Below are 26,058 nucleotides of genomic sequence, written 5' to 3' on the forward strand. Positions count from 1 at the left end.
GTGTCTCCCCACCGCAGTGCCAGGCAAGCCAAGCATGATGATCAGCACCACTGTAGGAAATACGGCTCTGATCCAGTGGCAGCCGCCCAAGGAGATGGTGGGCGAGCTGATCGGGTACCAGCTGCAGTACAAGCGGGTTGAGGAGGAATCGTACATTGTTAGAGACTTCAAGAAGACCGACGACCACTACACTGTCACGGGGATGCACAAGGGAGCCACCTACATCTTCAAGCTGTGTGCCAAGAACAGGGCAGGCAACGGAGAGGAGTTTGTGAAGGAAATCACGACCCAAGAGGACGTGCCCAGCGGCTTCCCCCAAAATCTACGAGTGGTGGGGCTCACCACCTCCACCACTGAGCTGGCCTGGGAGCCTCCGTTGCTGTCGGAGCGCAATGGGAAGATTGTGCAGTACATCGTGGTCTACAGGGACATCAACAGCCAGCAGAACCACACCAACAGTACCTCCGACACCTACATCACCATCAGCGGCCTGCGGCCCGACACGACCTACGACATCCGTGTAAGAGCCTTCACCAGCAAAGGTGCCGGCCCCATCAGCCCCAGCATCCAGAGCAGGACCATGCCTGTGGAGCCAGGTGAGCTGCCTCCCACGGTGACACCCGTGACACTCACACGCACACACCGAGGCAGTGCTGTAAGGCCCGGTCCCTGGGCTAGGTTTCTACGTATTGAAGAGGAACAGGTGACGGAGAAGGTGGTGAGAATGGGCTTGAGCAGGTGTGGGGAGGGCAAGGAAACCGCGCTGAAGCCTGTGTTTCAGGAGGAACCACTGTGGAGAAACCACAGTTCCCTTACATTACGCCAATGGCACAATGATCATATTAGTTCTTTTTCCACTTTTTAATTCAGTCACATTGCCTTTTCATGTTTTGGGCTCTTTGTGAAGCTTGGCATGCGATGCTTGCTGTTATTATATTAAAGAAAATTTAATACAAAATTATAATACTTTTATACAGTCTTATATATGTATACTTATGTATACTTTAATTTCTGCTTGTTGATAACATTGATTAAATGTGGCACAAGAGTTTGTCGCCAAGAAATGGTTTATTTCTTGAAACACGCAAGGAAACGGAGCATGTGGGGTCTCAGATTTCTCGGAAATTGGCTTTTAGACATGCAGATATAACTGTTGTTGTTGCCTTTGTTTTTTGTACAGTATCTAGCAATCCCTGAATAGCTCCTGCAAAGAGCACAGCTACACTGTCGCAACTACACTTTTCTTTATCTTGGGAGTTTTATTCATTTCTTTTCGTAGCTGAGTTGGCTTGTTTTCTTTAGCAGACACACACTTTTAAAAGAAATCACATAGGCAAAAGAAAACTCAATGTATTTCAAGACTCCTATTCGCAGTGGTTTCTGCAATGATTCGTAGTGAGTTTCCCTTTGTAAAGTCAGTTGGGGAAAAAAAATGCAAGAGTGAGGGGGAAAAGCTTATTGGACAGAGCCCTGGAACTCTGCTGGGGGTTACTGATTCCCAGGCCTCCCAGCTTGCTCTGTAGACTGGAGAGAAGTTCCCTGCCCTCTCTCAGCCTTGTGGATGCCTGTGGCCAGCCTTCACAGCTTGAATTAACATACAGCCCCTTTGCCCACGAGGATGGACTCTTTTGTTCTTCAATTTTGCCCCTTGTTGCGTTCGCTATTCACAGAGTTAGCTGTCCCTTTGCTTATTGAAAACTCATTAAGGTGCGACGCTTCTGCCTCGGATGGATTTTCTTGAATGAATCTGAAGAAGTGTTTTTTTTTGGGGGGTGGGGGGGTGATTGAAATCTGTCCTCTTTACTTAAAGCAATAAGGGAAAAAAACTAAGGTGCAGAATTGAAGAGGTGTTTTCAATTCAAAAATGAGCTGTTTATCCTCCCTGTGGTGTATAGCGCAGAGTAACTTAAGCAGAGTACTTAGCTCCCTGCCCAGATGCCTTGTTCTTGCAAACTGCCTGTTTCCTGTCTCTGGATGTAATCAAAGGTGGCCTCCTAAAATTCCCTGGGTCTTGTACAGCTGTCATTTCATAAAACAAATCTAGACAACTGGTGGCTCATGAAAAGATAAAGAGGCAATTAAACCTGTGTTTTACTCCTGTAGTGTTTGCCAAGAGCTTCCAAGTGAAAGCTGTGATGAAGACCTCAGTGCTGTTGACTTGGGAAGTGCCGGAGTCCTATAAGTCTCAAGTTCCTTTCAAGGTAAGCGCCCATTTCAGGGAAATTCCCTCTGTACTGCGAGAAGAAAAGAAAGGTTGCTTTTGAAGTCTTGCATGACATGAAAACAGACACATGAAAAGCAAAACTTAACAGCTAGATAGAGATCAGGTGAATTTTTTGAAAGTGAATCTGCTTTTTTAATCCCTCCATAAATGTGGAATTACTGTTGTGAGGGGAAAACGACTTTTTACACACTTGAAATTTCAATAAGTATTGATGTGCAGCACCTGCTGATGTTTCCTTTCCCACTGTCTCAGTCTTGATTTTAATAGCTCCTTCTGCAAGTGACTGTTTAAACTGCTTAGCATTACATAATCCTGGCAATTAACTCATTGTGAGTAAGCAAAGCATTTAATTGCCTTGAATATCCATTTAAATGGAAGTTTGTTTTGTGTATTTTTTTGTTAAATAATCGCATTAAACTGCCAGGAAAATTTACATCCAGTGGGCTACCCCTCCTCTCCCGATATATGGAAATTGTTATTGTTTCGGTATGTTTCAAATGTTTTGGGGTTCTATGCTGGTATGTTAGAAATTGGAGCTCATGGTGATCAGTCCCTTCTGTTTAATTCCTGTATGAGACAAAAACTAAATTGTTTAAATCGTCTTCTGTTTTCAAGGAACTTAAACATATTTTAGATCTTTATAATCTCTATTAGACATTTTAAAAAGTGAAGCATGATGTAATTCAGGCAATTAATTTATCACAGAGAAGCATTTGGCTAAGCCTTTAATAGCATTGAATATCAATTAAAGTAGTTTTGTTTATGTAATAATGGTTGAAATATTTTGGATTTATTTGGACTCAGGAACACAAATAGCTTCTCCACGCTGTATTTAAGCACTAAAACAAGTCCATTCAAGGTTAAATCAGTGACAGGAGAACAAAATGAGTCCTTAAGAGCTGGGGGGGAGGAGGACTCCTGTCTTTCAAATGTAGCTGTCACTTACTCAGCTCGGCGTGTCCTAGACTGATCGACCAGTTCTCTAATTGAGCGGCGACCCAAAATCAGAAGTGTTGACACTTCGGAATCCGGATTTGCCTTTCACTTCTGTCGTGAGCGCTGGCTGTAAGCGAGTGTATGTCCCCTGCTGCTGTGGCTTCTGTTGATGGGGCGCATCGCCCACAGGGCGGTGGCTAGCCGTGGGAGACCAGAGCCCGCAGGTGAAACGGTGGGGCCGAGCCCGCTGAAAACCGGGGTGCACCGTGCTACCCGCTGACGATGCGCCTCCCCGTTTTTCAGATCCTTTACAACCAGCAGAGTGTGGAGGTGCAGGGCAAGCTGAAGCGAAAGCTGATCACCAAGCTGCAGCCCGACACCGACTACTCCTTCGTGCTGATGAGCCGGGGCAACAGCGCGGGGGGCCTGCAGCAGGTGGTGTCCATCCGCACCGCGCCCGACTTGCTCAAATCCAAGCCGGTCATCTACAGGGGGCAGGAGGAGGACGGCAAGCTCACCATCAACCTGCCCAAGGTCCAGACCAGTGCCCACATCAGGTCAGTGTCCCGGGGGTTCTGGCGCGTCCACAGAGAGGATTCGGAATACCGGGACCTCGTGTTGGTCAGCATCCGGAATTTTTTTAATTACGGATTCATTATCAGAACACACAGAAATGTTATCCAAAATCTGCAGCATGCACTTGTGTCGAACCGTTTCTTCTGTCAGTTACGACCTCGTTCGCTTTGCGGGATGTCACGGACATGAGGCTGGTTATGGATCAATTGGCAGTTAACTAACAAAACCATGAACTGCCCGACGAGATGGGTGGGCCTTTGTTAGTAACCTTTCTTTTTTAGATATTTTTAAGTGCAGTTTTTTGCTCACTTTGTTGTCCCCTCCCACCTTATGATTAGGCAGGGTGGCTGTTCCCAGCAGTGTAATGAAGTCAGTATGAGCCTTGGCTGCTGAGTGACCCTCCCCTCACCACAGCCCTTTTTGTTCTTCTCCTTGCACTGACGCTGCATTTATCCTTCTTTTATGTGGCTCAGCAACACAAGGAAATTTCATTTTATTTCCAGAGTCTGTAATTTTTCTTAATTCTCGTTTGTTTTAGCTCCAGGGACTTAAGTTTACATCATAAAATGTCTGCAGTATGTGCAATGGGTCCTGAATGGAGCAAACAATTTATTCTGGCTAGTTTTCTTTTTAAGTAACTGCTAATAAATGTTAAGAGTCATTTTTTTTAATTCAATTTCACACACTATGCTTTTAGAAATGGGAAAGGGGCCTTTGGTGTACAAAATTTAAATTAAACTTCAAGTGCTTATTTCAGAGACAATAGAAACTATCTTTTTATCCTATTACATGTGTCAAATTGGTACCTTGTATTTCTTACTGAAATATTCAGAGGGTTACAGCAACTCAGGGAGTTTCCTGTTAGATTTAGCACCTTTTTAGAAACAACAGGTGTCCCTGGACAAAAACAAGAGATCTAATGTGAACACGGATGGCCCGAGTAAGTTGCTTAACCTCTTTTTAGGATCTGTTGGAGGTGCAGTGTGATGCATCAACCAGTGCGTGGGTGTGTGTATTTATGTGTATATGGAGGAAATCATTACACAGTAATTACAGGGCAGTAGGGCTGGATTAACTTTGAAGGTGATGTCAGCGCTTTGTGAAGCAGCGTGTTATTTCCTGCTCCGCAGGTGGTATTACATTGTGGTGGTGCCAGTCACGCAAGGCAGCTCCGGGAGGTGGGAGAACCCGGACGAAATGGACCTGGATGAGGTAAGAGCCTTCCTGCTTTCGTGGGGTTCCAGGCACGCCCCCCTGCAGCTCGGCGCGTTAGGGAGCTGTAGCTGCTGCGCTGCGCTGCGCGCTGGGAAACGCAGGCCCTGCAGGGCTGCTCCTGCTCGCTGCTCCCTCCCCCTGGCCTCCGCTTGCTCTGATCTTCACGTGACTCTTCAAGGAGAAGGGCCTGGAGCTGGGTGGGAGCTTGTGTCAGACACTTGTCTGTGTGTGCTGCGCTGTCAGAGAGATTACCGCAAAGAGAGCAGCAGCTCTTACCTTTTAGTTAAGAAGGACAGGGAAGCAGGGACTGGTCTAAAACTTAGTCTTCCTCGGAGCTCGCGTTAATACTGCTTTTTTTTTTTTCTCGTGTTCTTAAATGCTGCTGAAATTATTCATGAGCGTTCCCTGGTGTCCTCTCCATTTAGTCTGCAAAACGTTAATGCGGGCCCTTCATAAGCGTTCAGAAAACACACTCCCTGGCTGGGATATTTATTTTGAAAATGTGCTTAATTGAAGACTGCATCAGGACAGAAGCAGTTTAGCTTGTTTGTGATAAAAAAAAAAATTTAATACATGCTGAAAATGGAAGAACAATAGCCATTCATTATGATACTTATTGTTCTGCTCGGTGTGAGTTAAAGAAGCCCACTTTTCATGAACACTTTAGTGAAGATAAGCTTCCACGGCTCAATACAGCAGGGGTGTCATCTTGTTTATTTAAGTTTTTGCTTTGTCTGTTTTAGCTGCTGGGGGCCAGTGAGAGCCCCAACTTGAGGCGGCGGAGGAGACAAGCAGAGACCCTGAAGCCTTACATCGCTGCCAAGCTCCCATCCCTACCAGAAACCTTCACCTTGGGAGACGAGAAGAATTACCATGGCTTCTACAACAAGCCTCTCTCGGGGCAGCAGAAATACCTTTGCTTCGTGCTGGCAGCCCTAGAGAAAAGAGACTCTGTAAGTCCTGTTTGACTGAGATTTTACATGGGACTCTTTACACAAGTCAGTCACTTGCTTTTTCTGAACCAGAGGTTTTTTACAGCAGAAACGTGGAAGAGCATATGCTCTTTCAGTCAGAGATAAACCTGTAACTTCTGAAAGAGATGTTCAGTAAAACAAAAAATGCCTCGGTGACTGTTACGACCCCAAGTGTCTAGGGGTAAAGGGGTGTAACATTTAGGATAATTCTTTTGGAAGCAGGGGGGGTTTTGGTGAGGGACTAGGAAGTATGATAACAAGGGTAAGGAACTAGAGTGGTGCCAAAGAAAAGAAAATAACAAACAAAATGGAGCTGGCTAGGACAGTGAGGGACAGCTAATCTGACTACAAAAGAAAACCCGAAACACACGGTCTTCGGCGTCTTCAACACCCTAGCTAACCTGCACTGACTACCCAAAACCATACAAGACAAATGGCACTCACCCGTACTAAACTAGTGTACTAATACAAACCCAACTAAGTGTGTAAAGTGTACCCAACAACCTAAACTAACCTTATATCCAAAAGTTCACACAAAAACACAAATGAACCAGGAAAACAAATAAGGGAAAACAAGAGTAATAAACAGGAGCAGGGTACAAAAGAACACAAAAGTTGAACATGTAACACTGGGGCAAGGAAATGGCAAAACAACGATGAACACACAAACAAATGAAAGTACAAAGAAACTAACAAAAAACCAACAAAACAACAAAGCCGAAGCTATACGAAAATACACACACACAAAGCAAAACAAACCAACAAACGAAGCCGAAGCAATAACAAGAAGCGAAGCGAAGCGATAACCAAAACCAAACGGGACCGAAGTCAAACGAAAGGCCTTTTCTTTCTGAAAACCTCCATGTTATATAGTGAATAAAATGTGTTCTGATTGGCTGAAGGCTGATTGATGATGACATCATATTGAAACAGTGGTGTGATGGTTGGCCAATGGGGAAGGGAGAACAATCAAGGGTCAGCAGTGTGGACATAACAGAAAAAACACACACAGAACACACACTGGGACGTAACAGTGACGCATAGGGTTGACATCCTGGAAATAATGTGACCTTCCATGAATCTGTCCTGGTGGAAAAAGTTTTAAGTTCCTGAACGCGCTGTGTTCTCCAAAGTAATTGTTTTTGTTAGAAAGAGGTGTGTAAATATAGGATGTTTGCTGGAAGACGGGATATTTGTTGACTATAGTAATATGCTGACACTGCTTTTGTGACCCATGTTCTCTATTGAGCTATTTTTCAAATATATGAAAATGAAGATGTTTACAGTTCAGATTGAGTGGGATTTGTCAGTAGTGCAGGAGATGTTATCTCAGACATCCTACACTAGATAATAAGAAATATGACCCCTAACTGGGGCACATCTATGTTGAACCAGCCCAAAAATGCATTTCTGTACTACTGACTCAAGAAAAATGGCTGCATGCACAATATGGAAAATACTTAAATGACTGAATGACAGTTTTTCTTTTTTTCTTCTTGAAGCCAGCTGTCGAGTTGCCATAAAATTTTGGCATTAATCATCCCTTTCTGTTGGAAAAATGGAAAGAAAATGGCCCCACCCTGTACAAGACATCCAATTCCTCTCAGACTGCCTGCACAGCCAGTGTTAGCATTTCCACCTCCATATGAGACAGGGCACGTTTCTGGTTTGAGAGCACAACAGGTTGGGGGCAGCGATGTCAAGGCAAGGGCCGCATAAGAATTAATGATATTTAATTTACTACAAAAACAAACTTTAAAGAAAAGGCAAAACAATTGAACCGCGGGCTAATAATCTCATATTTCTTTGCAAGCTTATCCTGCACAAGCAATTAACAGGCCAGAGTCGTGCAAGGCTGGCAAAAACGGATGCTTTATGTAGCTCCCGAGGCTGGTAAACAAGCTGGGAAGTGTGAAATTGGATGATAGATGCTCAGTGTATAAACAGTGTGATAATTTAAAGCAATGAAGGGAGGCCGTGTGGTGGGGGGGAGAGATAGAGCACGGGCTCGTTGGAGTGGGGGTCAGCCACCAGACTTTATTCTGTACGTCAGAAGCCTGCAGCTCCCTTCCTGCTTGCCTCTGATAAACAGGATGCATTACCATTTTGTGTACTGGGGCAGTTTTGTAGATTGTGTCTGGTATGACTAAGGTTCTTATTTTTAAAAGTGTTACTGTTAAACTGCACACTGTCTCTCTTTGAGCGTGCTGGAAACTTTTTTTTTTTACCCTGGAATCTTATTAGGGGTGGAATCAAATTGAAATTAAATTATGGATCTTTTAAAGAGACGTGGCCAATAAATGCCCTTCAGTCTCTCTGAACAGAGTTTGTATCTCTGAGTAGGAGGTGGCCATTAATCACACTTCCCGTTTTTAACCTTGACCCCATTAGCTCAGCCAAAATTGACTGCTGCTCTCGCAAATGGCCACTTGCTAAATTGATGTGGACTGTTTTGAAATGTGGCGAGTTCGTTCTCTTAACCCTCATGATCTGTCATAAGGAAACTCTAGGAAACTGTGAAAAAAGCAGGCCACTCAGCCAGTCAAAACTCCCCATTTTCAGATAGACTTAAGTGTGTCGTGGTACTCAGGTTCTTTATGGTCCTGGTGGCCTGGCATTTCACTATCCAGTGTGTCTTGGCATGTCTCACTGCATTGTTAAGCGAAAGCATGCAAATGGAGCCTGCAGTGATTTCTCAGCACAAGAAGAGTCTTTGCACGCTGGTCAGTTTGTTCAAAAAAGTCCTGGGAGAGGCAAGAGAAAGACCAGCAACGCTGTTTGTTACATCACTACTGAGCTAGCTTTCCGTCTAATACTTCAACATCTGCTTCAGCTCAAGGTGCTGTGCTGCAGCATAACATTTTTAGAAGCCAATTGCCAAAGTCCTTTACGGGTGGCTTGTGGAATTCCTTATTAGTTCAGCATCTGGGAGAGTGGATATTTATAGGCACATTTTTCTCATATAATAAAACAAGCAAACCTGTCAGTAGGAATTTGATTTGACAGTCGCTCCAGTTGCTTAAAATTAATTATAACATGTTAATCATTTAATTTAATTTGACTAACTTTTATTAGATATCACAGATTTGAGCAGTGTATTAGCTTACTCTCCAAACAGCTAAATTAAGCTGAAATGGCTATGAGCGTCCTACTAAAGTGGGCTGTTCTTGGTAATTAATAAACAGAGATTTTAATTGGCAGTAGTCTTCAAGGTTTTTTTATAACAGAATCGTATCAGTGGACAGATGGCGTGTCACAACCTTACAACAAAGGTCTAAAGTCATCAAAGATGGCATTAATTAAAACTACTCACTTATAATTCTTCATATTTACTGGAGAGCAACATGACAGAACTCTATCCAATGACTTATGAAAGTACCTTAGGATGTGCATATAATTTCTGTGTATGACTTTTTAAATATCCCCCTTAAACTCTTATATAAAAGCCATAGATTAATTGCCTATCACCTTATAGTTTGACAACAAATTTATAGTGTGTTTTATGTGATAAGATTCTTTGGCTAGCCATTATTGTGCTCTACTAATGTAGTCTTTTTGCTACATTAAAATATATAGTTGTAAAGAATAAGGTACTATATCTCTTTAGGACTCCTTTTTGGAGTTTCATAGACCTCTGTATACCTCTGGTGCACGTTAGGATTTCACTATGACAATACCCTGTAACATGGCAGGAATCTAGTGTGTGACACTGGTGTGTGTCTCAGCATTCACTTGAGGACTGAGCAGCGCGCTTGGCTCCCAGGCGAGGGGCGTGCATCTACTGAAGAGCGAGGTGGATGGTGTACATTAGATTGCCTTGTCCTTCTAGAGCAGCAGCAGTTGCTGGCACTGGTTGGGCTGTGGTTGGCCCATCTGTGCTTTAATGACAAACCACAAGTGCACCTCAGAAGCACAGGAATAGAAACTGGGGTGGGCGGCATTTAAATTGGGTTATGAAACCCTTTGCTTTTCCAGTCCTGTTCCTCCTGTGACATGTGAGTAGGCTCCCATGCTTGTCTTCAGCTGTGCCACAAGCTTAAGGGTGTATGTACCCCTTAGCATATTCTCTTAGTCTGTAATCACATCCAGCTCTGCTGTCAGGGCTGCACTCTAAACCCCTGCAGCTCGGCTCAGAAACTCGCTCACACAGTCTGCTGGGGGCACAGGGTTCTTTCCAGAGAAGGCGCTTGCCCACGGGTGAAAGAGAGCAGAAAGCCTTACTCTGCTCCTCTCTCTAGCCTGCAACTTGTCACAGCAGGAGTACGTAGATGTCAGTTATTGCAGAAGTGGATCAAGGAGTGGTGTTAAAATTGTGAAGTTTTCCGGCAGTGTGGTGTTTCAATGAATTCCCTTTATCCTGAAAATACATTTCCTTTACTTTCCCGCAGCTTAGTCACATTGGCTAAAGTTCACTGTGGACCGATTTTGTTAACAAAATAGCTGGCTGGTGTCTTCAGGGGGATGGGGGTGTTCTTGTAGCACTAGGAAAGAAAGAAGATTTCTGCTGGTTTGTTTTGTTTTAAGTGGTCATTGTAGTACCGTCCTTCTCGATTCAGTTCTGCAGGTAATGTTAATAACCTGAAGTACTTAATAACCTGCTAATGAAACAAACTCTCGTTTTGCTTGACCAATGTAGACCTTGTGTTTATGCTGTATGCAGTCACAGCTTCGTGCTCGAGTAGAGAATCTGATTCTTATTCCCCAGTTTTTGCATAGTTCTGGTTTCTTCCAAACACTGGTTCATATTTATTACTAAAATGCTTAGATGCCAGCCGTAGGCTTGATGTCATTTCACTTTGAAGATTTTAAAGTCAGCTTCTATCTGTTATGGGTACGTATAGATGTCTTCCATCTTTTTATGACTCAAAAACTTAATCCGATAGAAATGAAAAAAAAAGTTTGAAAGGTTTTTAAGGCGTTGGTCGTTGGCTCTTGGTTACTCTTAAGTCTGCAAGAGCAGAGCCAGGGAAGGCAGCTTTTTCAATTTCAGAATTCATAATGGAAGTCGATCACCACACTGTAACGTTTAGGAAATTTTAAAACTTGAATCATAAACAGACCACAAACAAAATTATATAACCCCAATATTTTCACATTTGGTTTCATTTTGACGTTCAAAGCACTACTTTGGAACCTTTTGATCTGGTTTTGTGTCACTGATAATTTTTTTAAGAATTATTTAAAGTTTTGCAATAATAAAGTTAAAACTAATCATTTTAAAAGCCTGAAAATCCTGAAAAATAACTTGCCATATTTTTACACATGAGATATTCTCTGTCGTGCATTGGGGGGTGGAAAGAGTTCTCTAATGCCTTCTATTTGAGTGATTGGTGCAAACATGCTTACCTTTGGCTAACAGAATTAATAACACTCTGCTCTAAATGACAATTTTCTTTTACAAATAGTTAATTTCTTATTTAATTCTGAGTAGATTAGCAGTATTCGTCTCTATAATTTATCAGCTTTCCCAGACTGCATGGCAAGCACCTGACTTTGCTCCCTTTGCTTCCAGCTTTGTATTGAGTTCTTGGTTGTTCTTTTTTTGTTTGTTTTGTTTAGACATTCTTGCCCTTTTAGTCTCTTCTTAACCCAAAACAACCGTTTGTCTTTCTCTCGGCGCTCCTCATTTCTCCTTACCCTCGGGCGTTCTCTCTCACTGGTCCTTCACGCTCACCGCTTCCCTTTAGGTGATGACCCACAGCTTTCTAGCCCTTTCACGAACCTGCGCTGTCTCTTTCTCCTGTCTTTTCCCTGGCTCCTGTCTAACTCCTGACAACTTGTCCTGCTCTCTGCCTCTTCCAGAAGACGTTTGCGGCCAGCCCTTACTCAGACCCCATAACGGTGGAGGTGGTCAACAGGATGCCGAGACAGCCTGAGGAGCCGGAGATGTTGTGGGTGATGGGGCCGGTCTTGGCCGTCATCCTCATCATCATCATTGTCATCGCCATCCTGCTGTTTAAGAGGTGAGGCTGCCCCTAACGTAGTCCGGCTGCTAGGAGTGTGTTTCACATTTTATTGAGCAATGCTCTCCAGCCTGATGCCTGGGAGAGCCACAGTGCCTTGTAGTTTTCATCCCAGCTGGGACTGGACGGCCTAACTAAACCTAGTATTTGCTCAGTCAGTAGACCTTCATATGGTTTCCAGCCTTCTGCTCACTGGCGTTCTTTCATTTCCCTATAAAACCTGCTTGAAGATCAGGGAAGCACATACTTCTTGTAAACTGATCCCAGTGCAGATTTGCTATTTAAACTATTCCCAGAAATGGGACTTTGGGTATGATGAACCAGCACTGTAGGCCAAATTGTGAAGCCCCATCTCCCCTGTAAAAAGGGGAATGTTTTACAGACGTTTCACTCTCTATAGAAGAGTTTATAGGTTTATTTATTCATTGTTAGTCTATGAGGGATTATAACCATGGATGATGGGTCCAGTTATCTTACATGTTGGACAGAGGACTGATTTTTGCCCAGTGTGTCTGCTTTTCAAATTTCAAATGGTTTAGTTACCATCTCATACTTGATGTACAGGCATTTTGGATTTATTTTCCTACCTCACAAAATTGGGGTAATAGAATAATTCGAAACATTGAAATAACTCTTGTATAATGGGTTTGAAGCCCAAAAGCATTAATGATATTAGTCCTCTGAAAGTTTAAGGTTGCTCAGTGTCCATAAATATACTGGAAAATGTGTTGGTTTTCGTGGGAAAGAAAATGGACTTCTTTATGTTGAATGAAGTGAAACCCTAGTAAGCTGTTTTCTCTTGGTAAATAATTAAGAGTTCTGCTTCACTTGGATGCCATTATCCTTAGGCTAGTAATCTTGAAATGCTGACTGCCGTGCTATGGGGGACTATACAACAGAATTACTAATAATAGAACCGATTGATAACTCCTGAGCAGCTGAAGAAAGCAGCTCTATTTTCTGCACTGTGTCTTAATCAATGACTGGTGCTGTGGTGTTGCCCTGATTTGGGCAGAAAACAGAATCCAGCAACAGTAAAGTGGCACCGTCTGCTCTGACCCGTTTCACAAAAGCATCCTCATATGGCACAAAAGTTCTCCCTCTCCGCAGACCTTAAAACATTATTTTACTAGACCATTTTGATGTACAAAGTTGTTTTGTTGACAGATGTTCTTTTTTAATAAACACATTATCACTGGAGTTGCTGTTTTTGAAATGCTGATCAGACATTACATCCTTACGAACAACAACCTCATCATTATTGGAAATTTAAAGGTGATCGAACCTGCGAATCTGCAAGTCATCAATATGCCAAGAATTATTAAGTCATTGTTTTATTCATACTGAGTTTGAGAGCCCTGTATAGAAGGGTCTGGACTCCATGGAATTGGTGTGTTATCACCAGAAAGTAAAAGAAGTCATAAGACATCATCACACTGCAATCTTGTACAGAATTATCCAGTACAGCCCCCCCACCCCCCCGTCCCACACTGTACTGGTAATATAGCACTGCCAGCCCTGGGAGACTGTGACTCATGAACATGACATGAGTCTAAAATCTGAAGGTGGTGAGCCCACTTCTCCATTAAAATAACACCGAAATGTCTTCACGTGTCCCGGAAGCACAGACCAGAGAGAAGGGAAGCAAATGCCAAAATTAAAAATGTTCTCAATAGAGAAGTGCAACACATCAGACGTCATTCTTTTGAAGCTTTTAGCATTTAAAAGGCTCGGTTTCACATGATGTCATCTAATTATTCTATTGTTAATGCAAATTTCTTCCCACTGCCTTCCCTCCTCCAGTTTTATTCAGTTTTATATATATATGTACATATTGCTCAGCTTTTGCTAGGAAGCAGGAGTTTAAAAAAACGTAATTCTGATACCTGGGCTGTTTTTCAAATGGTTTAACGTGTTAATACACAATCTAACCTTTTGAAAATGAGAAACAAAAATGTTAAGAAAAATCACTGGTTTAATTCCCTTGGGAAAACACTATATAGAGTCCCGGAGAGTTTTATGAATGTTCAGGCCTGTACTTCTGATATCTTAAAAATCAAATTTCTTTTGTATTTCCACAAGACAACGACTCGTGGAAAACCTTTGTATGTTCCACTTACAAGACGATGTGCATGGTGTGTCTTTACGCAAAGGGTTAAGACACATGCAGAGGAGTCGGGAACAAGTTACCTAACCATGCCGTTGAATCCAGGACCCTGGTTTCTTTCGAGAAATGTCTGAGTGAGGCCCTTTGATCATTTAACTAATCAAACGGGGTTGATGGACCAAAAGGTTCGTTCTCGACTGTGAACTTGCTTATGTGTGCACCATATTTTGTGAGATGTGCCGTTTCTTGTACAGCATCCCTAAAAAAACAAAGGGAATACCCATCTTTTAAATGGACAGGAGAATGAACCACAAATCCAAGGGTTAGTGAAAAGCTAGGTGTTGTTTCCTTTGAAAGCCATGGTGTCAGGCAGATGCTAGGTGGCACCCAAGATTGTGGTGGACAGTAACTTAATCTTGTTCTTCTATTCCCTCTGCTTTCTCGTGGAATGCAGCAAACAGGAAAGGTGGGTACTGTTTCCTGTATGGCATTGCACTGTCCTAACTCCATGCGCTGTCCTCTCCTCTTACCCTGCTTAATTTCTCAAGGTTGTGTCAGTCTTGTCTCTTGCCAGTTGTCCCTGTTGTGGAAAACTGGTATTGGTCAAAAAGGTTTTTGAGCACTGTGAATGATCAGAAGCTGGAGACTCCAGGCTCTTTTATCACAATCTGTTCAAAGGAAAAACACAGCTACCTCTATTAAGACGTGTATGCAGTTTTCCCCCCATCTGTGTAATTTTCTATGTACGCTATGTTACTCTGGGCATGCCACATCTCCATTTAGCAACCCTCACTTTGTCCTCCAAGTCATGACTCGGAGAGACATGCATTTCACTTTTTTCTCGGGTAATATACCTTTCTGCCAGCCACAGAAGTGTTTTCCCTTTTTGATTGCCCAAGCTGATGTTTCCTTCAGTCACATGTCATTGATAAATACAGGTAAGAAAAACCACAGGGCTTAGTTTTCTTGCTCTGTTTCCTCTTTGCCTTTCATCGGTCCCGAGCATACATCCTGAACTGCAGCCATATACCTACATTCTCCCCCACCTGCAGCTCCGAAGAGTGTGAAAAATAACAAAACTGGGCCTGATCCTTAGCAACATTTGCATCCCTGAATTAAGATTAGGACTGGAGATGAGACATGAGAGCTTTTACAATCTAAAGTTATATCCCACACAGATCTGTGTTCTTTTTATTTTAAGTGAGTTAAAGATAGGGAGTTAAACGCATCTCAGAACATTGTAAATGGAGTGAAATGAGTTGTGAAATTCCTGCGTACGGCTTTTGCATGGCGCCCATCTCGGATCTTGATCTCTGGAGTGCTGACAGATGTGTTCCTTTCCCAATTAGCATGCAGATGCAGAGCGGCCAAATATGTGTAACTACCTGATGAAAACACGCTTATAAATACAGGTGCAGAAACAGTGTAATTAGCCAGTGTTGTGTCATCCAGCTGATCCAGTAATTACAGTGTCTGCTTGTTTTTCCTTCAGTTAGGTTTGGAAATTAAAGGTTTAACAAGCGTTCCTGAAACCAAGACATTCCATTCAATCCAGCTACAAAAATTAATTGTGTCCTTTAATAGCAAATGAGAAATGGTGATATTTTTGAAGTATGCGTGCAAGATAAAGATGTATTTCTACTCTCTCTATAAAAGGCAACTTTCTAAACCAAATAGTTCTTATTTTTGATTTTTTAAGTCCATTCCTTGTAGAAAGAATCATCTCATTTCCATTTTTTCTATGACTTTATTAAGACGCGTGTAGGCAGGTCATTTCTGTTTGTCTTGATGCGGGTAAGATCAAAACAAAGTCTGCTATTTATATTGTATTCCCTCTGCAGCAGTCACATACCATACTGGAAGAATTAATGTGCAATTAATATGCCAGCCGACTCTGGCATTAAGAGGATCCACACTCCCTAATGTCTGCATGGAGAAGCAGCCTCACAGCCGCTGACATGGGTGTGACCTGCTCTGCCGGCTGCACTCTGTAACACGCCCCTGTCCCACTCTTCCAGGAAGCGGGCCTCTCCATCGCCCAAGGATGACCACTCCGGGGGGGTGAAGGACTCCCTGCTGGCCCACTCCTCCGACCCCGTGGAGATGCGGAGGCTCAATCATCAGACCCCAGGTACCTACCCGTCGCAGTCAAGTGGGGAGTGGGGTTTTTTTGAAGGGGGCTTTGGACTATTTGCATTTTCCCTGGTGCATCACTTCTCAATGCTGCCTGTTGCAAATGCGCTGGTTTTGTTCGGCCCGCCGTTGAACCGCCGTTCTTGCTGAGCGTTGCCCGCGCCCAAATACAACACACTTGAAGGAGGTGCCTTAAAGCCGGTTCCTGCGGCCGAAAGGCAGTGAAGGCGGTCCGGTGCTTCTGGAGCCGATGTAGAAAAACCGGGGGCCCTTGAGTCCTGACTGAGCACCTTACTGTGAGCTGGGAGGCACTGGGGTTGAGCGCCCCATGACATCCACGTGAGCAAACACCTCACTCCCGCATCCAGCCACACGCCGCTTTAACGACACTAACAGACAGGTCAGAATCAGTCGCAGAAGGAAAGCAAAGTGCAGGATAAGAATAAAGCAAAGCTTGATGCGTTGGATGTGAGAAGCAGGTATTCAGCTAAACACTTCCTTTCCTGTCTGGAGCTTTTCGGCCAGTGTTCATTTATCCAGAGATTATTTTATAGCTGTTGTTTATAGTTCAGTTCTTTTTCCAGTCGAAAAACGGGGGGGGGGGGGGGGTACTCTCCCTTTTTTCCAGCACCAGTAGGTGTGGCAAGCAGAAAGTAGGAACACAGGTGTCTTCTCCTACAACGGCTATGCGAATCCAATTCTGTTTGCAATATCGCATTGTCGACAAGGTGCCTTCCTGCGCAAGGGCGCAGCAGCTCGTTCCTGACCCTGGAGTAAACTCCCCTCAGCGTGCTCGTGGGAATGAGCTTTACCGTTGAGTTTATTTTCTTTCCTGCCGCTTAGGAATAGGTACGTGGTGTAGGCCAGGAAGGGGAGAGTTCATGTGAAAGAATTTGCGTTAATGCGAAAATGGGCACCTCAAGCCATCTGTTATCAGCATATCACTGTGACTTTCCTGGTATTCTCTCTGTCCGCAATTATCCTGTCAGCAAGGGGGCTGAGGACAGGCCGGATCAAGAACAGGGCCCCCGTTTTAACCACTGGTCCCCTCCGGCCCCCCACCCCTCCAGAGTCGTGTGCTCTAAGGGCCTTCATGTCCATCAGCAGAAGACCCGCCGAGCAAATCATGCCCTAGTCGGCAGTCAGTCAAGTGGGCAAAGTATCGTTCACAGAGCAGGGAAATTGCTAGTTAGAGGGGCCGCATGACGCTTTCCGCACTGTTTCTTCATGTGGCAGCCACAGTGAGGTGCTGAGCAAGAGACACTAACTCCCAATTCAGACGGACTCTTTTCGCTCTTTTCACAGCGGAGAAAATTGTCACGGTGTGGGACCCATTGTGGTGGCGATTCGTGCCACATAATTTCGGTGCTCTTTGATATCCGAGCTCCGGCTGTGTCTTTTTCTGCAATTGTACTTGGCTGCCTGTTCTAAATGGTACTTGGCGGTGAAGTAAGAACCACCTGTATTGCTTCTGTGAACTGCTTTGTGTCTGGAAGCGATGCTAGCAGGATTTTGTAACTGTACCACTATAACCCTCAAACTCACTGTTGAAGCAAGTCATCTGGCTCTTCCTTCTTTATTTGTGACTAATTGTTTCCAGCATGTAACTTGCAGAATAAACGCAAAGCCATCTTCAGGGGGAAAAAAATAATAATTCCTAATAAATGCAGCTTGAACCAATCGATAAACTTCAGTTAATGTAGTGCTAGCACTAAGTCATATGACAGCTATTAGTGGAATGGTACAATTGGGTCTTTTTCATTTAGATGGAAATGAGACATGAGCCCCATTACTCTGCTTTCAAGCTCGGGGCAAAAGTATTAGAGAGGAAAGAATAAGTGTTAAAGAAAAGAAGTCAGAATTCCCAATTCTGTCCTCTTTAATTGAACCACAACAATCTGCGGTAATTAGATATTCATTTGCTAAACTCATTATCTTATCCTGTGCCTTTGAACTTCATAGAGGAATAAAGTAGGCTGACTCATAGGAGAAGATTCTTTTACCACTGCAAAGCTCACTGCTCTGCCCATTTCTCTCTCTGCCTCGATTTCTTCAGCTCTCTTGTCTCTGTCCTCCTCCCTTCTCCTGACTGCTGCTAAGATGAGTCTTCGTAGAAAGAGAACTGCAGAACTGCGGTTCTGTGTGATTCACACCAGCAGTCTCGGTTTCATTTATGTAATCAATACGGATAAAAAAAATCTGAAAAAAAAACTTTGCCAGAAGACTTGACACTGAAACCAAAGCAATGAAAACATTCAGAAATAAAACAGGAGTCATGAAACCCTAATTGCACGAGTAATGAAAGGATACACCAGGTCGTGTGCAGAGTACAGTTTTGGTCTCCCAAGGTTATAGCAGAATAAACAGTGCAGCCACTAGATGGCAGCTATTCAGAAAGTGACTAACAAATGAAAGGTAGGCGAAGAAAAAGAGCAAAGCACCCTCCTGCTTTATGAAGAGTTAGAGCCCGCAGGTTCATCGTTAAAGTATCTTGTTGTTGTGTGGGTCCAGTAGAGGTGAGCCCTGCTTCTGATGGCTCCTGAACAAAGGCAAGGAAAGAGAAGCAGTGGCTTCAAAGCTAAAAACAAAAGTTAAATTATTCAGGCCTCAGCAAGATCATGATAAAAGCTCGAACCCCAGTGCGTTCCAACAGCAGGCCTGGGAGCTGCTGGATTTGAGCTTCCAGTACCTCCCTGTCACCCTGCATCACTCTGGTGCTCCTCTAGGCGTGGCTGCCAACCCCTCCTCCCCTGTCTCCTGCACTTCCTGCTCTCAGTACCGTTTTCTGTGTGCTCTGGTTTCACTTAAAGGAAGCGGACGATAATTAAAATAATAAAAGAAGCTTTTTTGTTATTCCTCCCCCAATCTCTTCTCTACAGGTCCCAGTGCCCCCAGTTGCCCGAACATTTCAAGTTAGTTCTTACTGCTCCTGTCTATATTTATATGCATCTGTCTCACCCTCATTCTATCTCTCTCATCTTTTTCCCCCCCACTCTCTGCAATTTTGTTTTCCCTCGGTGTGTCTTGAGGCCATTTCCACTCAGAAGCAGTTGTACTGTGTCTGTGAATTTGATTTCTAACATGATTAATGGGTCCAGTTTAATTTTATTTTCCTCACTCATTTCCTCTTCGCAGGCTGGCTTTCATAACTGGTTTAAAAAAATAAGCAGTAATTGCTGCAGCAAATGGGTGCAGTAACTTGTTCTGTTAGCGTGAGATGTGGCTAATTCTTGCCCCCAGATGGGCCTGCAGGGTCATTTTACTTAACGCAGCCTCTTCATGCCTGGTTTATTTTTAATAATTCAACAATCATTTATGCTACAAACTCTGTAATTTAATTGTTTGCAGTTCTTTGCAATAACAGGGAACTGAATTGACCCTAGTGCCCACCCCCTGGACTGCAAATAGGGTATTAGGTTATGTAAAGAACTTTAATATTGAAGTTTTTTTTAATCACTTTTTTCTTATCTATGAACGTGTGAACGAAGGCTGATCTAGTGTTATGACTCCTTTGTTAGCAGACATGTGTTGGATCTTACTGCATGTAAAGCCTGACGCTAAATCAATCTTGTAATTTATCTAATGTTCAGGTACAGTTGATTTCCTTGACTGGCAGTTGGTAACATTACAATATTCTGTAACTGAGCAAAAGTAAAGACTGGCAAATGAAGGCTGTTGGAGACAGAGAAATGAGTAATTTCTCATTATTCCTTGGGATTTTATAAGCCTTTACCCACAAGAGTCATCAGATCTGTTTACTTGTTTTGTTCGGGTGTTTTACTTTGAGTGCTAAGCCACTATTATTTTAGTCTTGTTCCAAGACAGCCTGGTCTATGACGCATACAGATAATTTCTTCTGTGCTGTTGGTTACACAGTTTTTGCAAAATTACGATCACTGAGCATTTTAAAACTCTGAAGCATGTCATGCATTTTAAAATCCCTTTTAGCATAATGCTGCCATGTTCAAAGGTGAAGGAAATTCTTGTTGGCAGATAAGTTCTAAGCCATCGATTAAATGCCTACAATAAATCTGTTGTGCGGGAAAATTAATTTTCGAGAAGGTGTTTATCAGTGTTTCGCTTGAAGAAGTAAGAGCAAACGCTGCAAGCAATTTAGATCTGTCAGTGCATTTTATTTTACAGGTATCTAAGTTTTGCTGTTTTCGGAGTACCATGTCGATTATAGTTATGAACAGTTCTGACAACCAGTCTGAGAATGATCATGGGCAGCCCAGTGAAAGATGACAGAAGTGCATTTTTATATTGTGGGTTTTTTTGTTGCTTTTCTCCTGTAATGCCCCTCCACACCTCACTGGTACTTTTAACTCTTTAAGTGTCTGCTTTTGCCAGCGCTGGCGCTAACCAGTGAGCATGCTCACTTGCTCATGCCCATCGTCAGTGTTTGCCCACTCTCACTCCTGTCCAGCATGCCACAGAGTTTTTTGTAACTTGAGTGAGTTTTTTACATACATTGTTGAGCTCTGTGCTTCCCACCAACATGCATTTGTTTTTGCAGAGTCGTGTTTTATGGGTTATACGGTGACTGCTGTTCACTTGTTTCTGACTGCTCATCCCGGCCTCATACTTGTGTCCTCTGTTGTGTTTTTCGTGTCTCCTTCGTACCCAGGCATGAGAGAGCACCCTCCCATCTCTGTCTCTGACCTCGCCGACCACATTGAGAGGCTTAAGGCCAACGACGGATTACGCTTCTCCCAAGAGTACGAGGTAAGAGCTCCTTCGCAGGGCAGAAGGGGCTTTTCAGGTTTTTGTTTCACTGTATGGCAAGAATGAGTCCCAGAAGAGTGACCAGACACCCGCAGGTCAGTTCTGGCCGGTTTCTATGAACAGAGGGGCTCGATTGCGCTTGTGCGTAACGTGAATGTTATCTTCTTCATGGAACTAAAAAAATTTTATATTGGCATAAACAGGAAAAAGCAGAGTCAAAATAAGCTTCCTTCTGTATATCATTTGGTTTTTAAAGCGTGTAATGATGTATTAAATTGAAATATACTGAAGTATGCATCTTGACTTCCTAATGCACTAAAAAAAAGAATTAAGCCCCCAGTATGCATGTTGCATTTGGTGCTCCCAGGGCTTTTAATTGGGCTTTTAACACAAACACAGGCTGGCCATCAGTATGCAGACTTGCTTGGTTTCTTAATATTTAATTTTTAGGTGCATGAAACTCTCCATAAACAGGGGCCTTTTTCTCATCTTCTTATCCTGCACGTTAAGAATGGAAAATAAGTACTGTACATCTAGCAGCTCTCTTATTGAACTGTTCAGCTCCTGCTGCATCTCTGCTGTGTTTTTCTTCCTGTTAAAGTGACAAGGGTGTTTATTGTAACTACATTAACGGGAAAAATCACGCATAGCTCTAATTCTGCAGTTGAGATGCTCTTAAATTAAAACCTCCCCCACTGATGGGGTGCTTGAAAAAAATGTTTGAAATAACGAGAGACCAAATTCATCAGGCCCTGGAGAGAACGGGCATTACGGCTGAATGCTTTGCTGGCTGAGCCCCTCTGCGTGCTGATATTTTGCCGCAATCAGTGACACTTGGTGCCTCTGAGAAATGAGATTTACGAAAATAGGAAAGTCGCCTCTCAAACTTCTTTATTACGAGAAAATAAGCTTGAAATTGCATGACACAAAATAAAGCATGGTTTCCCAGCCTCATGAAAACGCAGTGATTTAAAAATGCAGAAAAACTGGACTGTGCATGATTCTCCAATTGGCATCTTGTTTGTATTTTAATGTCGTTTATCTGCGATTTCCTGAGCCAGAGCTTCTGCTCTTGGATATTTTTTGTGGTCTTATAGAGTCAGCTGCTGTTCTCCTTCAATCTTCTCCATCAGGGCTGCATGTTAGTAATGTTGACCGACTCCTTGGCTCTCCTTCCCTCTGCACCCGATCTCCTGAACTGAAACCTCTGTATTTGAGCAGAAAATCACAAGCCCTTTTCCTTTCTTTAAAACATTCCTAACCTTGGGAGTTTTATAATAATTGATGTAATGTGGCTCAGAATGGAAAAATAAACACTCAATCACTTGACCACGGTTATTGGACACATTTACAGTAATTTTTTATTTTTACCCTGCACATTTTTTTATCACCCTATTCTTTTCTGAACCCTAAAGCAGGACTAGTGTGGTGGAATGCCAGCATGAGAAAAGTTCACATTTAAAGTAACACATTTCGAATGCGAAATTTCGAATTCCGAAAGCTGTAATTTTCCTGTTGGCAAAGGTAGGGTAGTTTTGCCCTAATTACACACGAATCATTGACTTTTTTTCCTCCTACAAAGGATATATAGTGCTGTACCTTGTTATTTTCACTTTGCCACACACTTAGCCATCCCACACTCTCCTCTTTCTTTTAAATGTCATAAATAAAATCTCAGCTGCAATTTTTTTTATGAATGCGTGCTGTGAACCAGGACTTAAAACCTCAGCATATTACGTTTTTACTGCTTGGCATTTGAACCATTTCCCAATAAAATGAAGTCTAAATGTTGTCAACCCTCTGTTAATGTATAAATAAAGCACATTCTTCCATCTTCATACAGTTTGCTTTTTCAAATCAAAGAGAGGGCTTTTTACTGCTGCCTCATAACTGGGTTTGTAAATTCCCTTGTGGTCTCTCCTGTGAAATATTTCTCTGTATTAATAATTCACAGTTTCATTGAAGAATAAGAACGAGCCTTAATGGAGGTGGGCACCAGTGTGTTAGTCTATTAAGAACCCAATTAATAGTTAGCTCCTTTCCTTTCTAGGTTCCTACAGTATACAGTTACACTTTTACTAGGGTAACTATATACGATATATTTTTAAACTGGTCATTATTTTAAAATAAATGGATTGCACTTTCTTTTTGAGTTATGGAACTGCGATGGTAAACCGTATTAAACCATTTTTTGTGCTGGCCTGGGAAAAGAGGCTCGTGTCGGCTCACACGTTGTTCATTCCTCCCTTCTGGGATTGAAATCGTTCCGAATGTCTGAAGAGAGCTCCTGGATCTCAAACTGCAAACTGCCAGGGCAACTTCTGTCTCTTTCCCTCCATCTCCATAAGATACAATCTGATGTGCTCCTAATTTCAGGCAGTGGTGTTTTATTTATAAGGCTGACATAGAAGATGAGAGATGCAAAGCTTTATGATACCTATAGTGGTGGGCACCTGATTTTCGATTTGTCCATTAATGTAGCCTCTTTTGTACTTTGGCATGATCCTCTTCCAGCTCCATTGAGAAGCAGAGAAGCCTAGTATTTAATTTGCCCAGTTTGATTTACAAATTTGCCCTTCCTGTTTAATGCTGTTTCACCCTGCTAAGGGGAAAAAGATTGAAGCTGTGCCAGGCATTGATCCTGAAGCAGATCACTTCCCTCTGTCTGTAGTCAAGTGGCAGAGATGACTTAAGAAAGTATTTTCATTGGTGCTGGTGATGTCACCAGGGGCTGTGAATTCCTGTTCTGCTCACAGCTGGTATTTCTGCAAGGATGAAGAGGAATGAGGTAGCAGGAACAGGAGGTAATGTGTATGTGCCCGAGCAACACATGAAGCATATTTATCACTGTCTGATGTGGCCTTGACATTCAAAGTCATTCCATGTACCTGTGTTTGCTCTGCTACTCTTGTTGCAGCACACACTTCATTTGCATTTCTAAGACAGTGACTCCAAAGCTTTGAATGGATTACAGTAATACTTTTCTGATCTTTAGGGTTCTGATCTTTGCCAGTTTTTATTTTCTGGCAGGAATTGTCACTAGGAGAACTGACCATTCCTCCCCGAGGACGTAACCTTGTTTGTTAACCATTGTTTGTAGAAAATAAATTCATTTGCCGAGCTGCGTACTTAACATAAGAAGAAAACTCTTTAGAGCATCAGCTTTTAATCAAGTGCAGCATCTAATTAGCGTGTTATTATTGTCAGGTGTAAGACTGGATTACTTCTCAATGTTTTCACCAGCTACCACCCCAATGGGACAGATGGTTATTACAGCTTTTGCTGCTTTTACTTTTACACCAAGCAGGAGAACAAGCTGATATCTTTAACATTTCTGTTAAGTTCAAAGGATTGCCCCTGTTAGTTTGTTTTCAGTGATTTTTTGCTATATATAGATTGAGTAATGGCAGGAGTGGCAGGAGCTGTGCAATAATTAAAAAAAAAAATTACCCTGTTTTTTTGCTGTTGTGCTTTTACATGGCCATCTTTGAAATGGATTGTCACATTTCATTATGCATCCAGGTATGAACATGAGGGACCATATGTTCCGAAGGAAAAGTTAGTCAGTTTCGACAAGTCTGAGAAATGCACTCTCAAATTATTAAAATAACAGCCTTTTATTTTTTTAAGGGGAGTTTTTACATTAAATGTTTTTTTGTGTATTGAGCTTTTTTATGTTGTTGTTGCTCGGGCCCCCTGTCAGAACGTTGTCCTGAAAAACTGAGACAGGCACTAAATAAATACTACGCAGTCACTTTTGCACTAGGCACTGGTGGAGCTTATTGTTGAGTCTGGTACTGCATCTTTCAGGGATCTCACTAAGAAACACGGCAAATAATGTCTTCCAGCCACTCTCCTAGACAAACTGTCAGCTCTCATTGATCCACCTATTCATTTCCGAGCAGAGCTGAGAGTTTGCTTTGCAAGGAGAGAGGTTTAATCAGGCCAGGGGAGATACAGGGTCAGGGGCAGGAAACCCAGCGTGTCTTTGTGCTCATTACACAGCCACCAGGAAAGCTTTCATTTGCCGAGAGCTGCTGTGTGTGTACTTGGCGGTAACCAGTAGGGCCAGGCATCCTCGTCTCTCTCGCAGTCAGTACCAGCGCCCGGGTTGCCAGTATGAAAGATCCTTTTTGTCTTTCTTCTCGACAGCCTTTTCAGAAAATAGTACATTTCCAATAAGAAGTAAAAAAAAAAAAAAAACAATAAAGCCGTCACACAGGTACGTGGTATTGGTAATACTTCTGGGACTTTTTTTTGTGATTATTCCCAGGACTGGTTATAACAAATGATCCAGTAATAAGGAACACAGGATCCATAGGTACAGCTTGGCTATTTGAAGACTGAGATTTCAGGACTTGTTTCCTACATTTCCTCCACTTGTTTATCTTTTACGAATGTCATGACTGCTACTGTAGCACATTTTAACCTTAAGGGAGGATTTAAAATACAGTTTTCCTGATTCCGAAGAGTCACAGCTCTCAAAGCAAAGACCAACCAATTAGTTGGTGTAAGAGTGCGGCAGCGGGAGGAGTGGCGACAAACACCACTGAAAGTCAACGTCCCATCTGAGGGGTCGGAGGCAACGCTAACCCGGAGCAAAAAAGGGAGACAAAAAAAAAAAAGAAAAATGTGCCACTGTTCACCACGGCGTCCAGGCTGGACCTACCCTATCTAACAGGGTCCAGCCTGGGGAAAAGAATCGTTCGGCACAGCGGATTCCAGACTAGACTTGCCCTATTTAACGGGGTCCAGTCTGGAAGAACAGGGGGCATGAGGCGAAAACTAAAGAGAACCCAACCTGTGGCGGTGGGAGATTCCTCCCCTGTCCTGCAGTGTAAGGTCAGCCTCCCCCGGTGGAGATGCATGGCGGGATAGGCGAAAAGACAAAGACAGTTAAACGTAGGGGAAATGACGGCCTTCCGCTCTGTCACAGTCAGTGGAAGGGTCTCCCCTTGCGGGGTTCTGCTCGTCCCTCTGGGGAGGTGCCCAGTGTATCTGAAAGAGCCCCACAGCTGCTACTCATCCTTATTTAGCCAGGGCAGCTGTGGTTGCGAAGGCAACGCGTCCCCCTTAATCCAGGGCTCCAACACCACACTGAAGATACTGGGTAATGCCACATTGGGTTATGGTTGTAATGAGAGGATAGCAACACCTCTCTCACAATAAAATTGCCCTTCCAGACTCTTAACAGACCTGTGTTTT

At 43.1% G+C, this 26,058-nt stretch overlaps 1 protein-coding gene across 13 annotated transcripts in view; it reads left to right on the top strand.

Annotated features, from left to right (window-relative positions):
* ptprfa (protein tyrosine phosphatase receptor type Fa) overlaps positions 1-26,058 on the top strand; it is a 222,163-nt gene that overhangs the window by 179,184 nt on the left and 16,921 nt on the right. For 8 of the 13 annotated variants that reach the window (XM_069193947.1, XM_069193950.1, XM_069193954.1 and 5 more), the window contains 9 exons: positions 18-596; positions 2,104-2,201; positions 3,464-3,717; positions 4,867-4,948; positions 5,695-5,904; positions 11,728-11,888; positions 16,014-16,126; positions 19,008-19,040; positions 20,756-20,853. In XM_069193947.1, the coding sequence (XP_069050048.1) occupies positions 18-596; positions 2,104-2,201; positions 3,464-3,717; positions 4,867-4,948; positions 5,695-5,904; positions 11,728-11,888; positions 16,014-16,126; positions 19,008-19,040; positions 20,756-20,853 (1,628 nt within the window). The remainder of the gene's footprint in view (positions 1-17; positions 597-2,103; positions 2,202-3,463; positions 3,718-4,866; positions 4,949-5,694; positions 5,905-11,727; positions 11,889-16,013; positions 16,127-19,007; positions 19,041-20,755; positions 20,854-26,058) is intronic. The other 5 variants (XM_069193951.1, XM_069193958.1, XM_069193952.1 and 2 more) reach the window with 1 other exon arrangement.

The sequence above is a fragment of the Lepisosteus oculatus genome, chromosome 9 (assembly GCF_040954835.1).
Source record: "Lepisosteus oculatus isolate fLepOcu1 chromosome 9, fLepOcu1.hap2, whole genome shotgun sequence".
Lineage (NCBI taxonomy): Eukaryota > Metazoa > Chordata > Actinopteri > Semionotiformes > Lepisosteidae > Lepisosteus > Lepisosteus oculatus.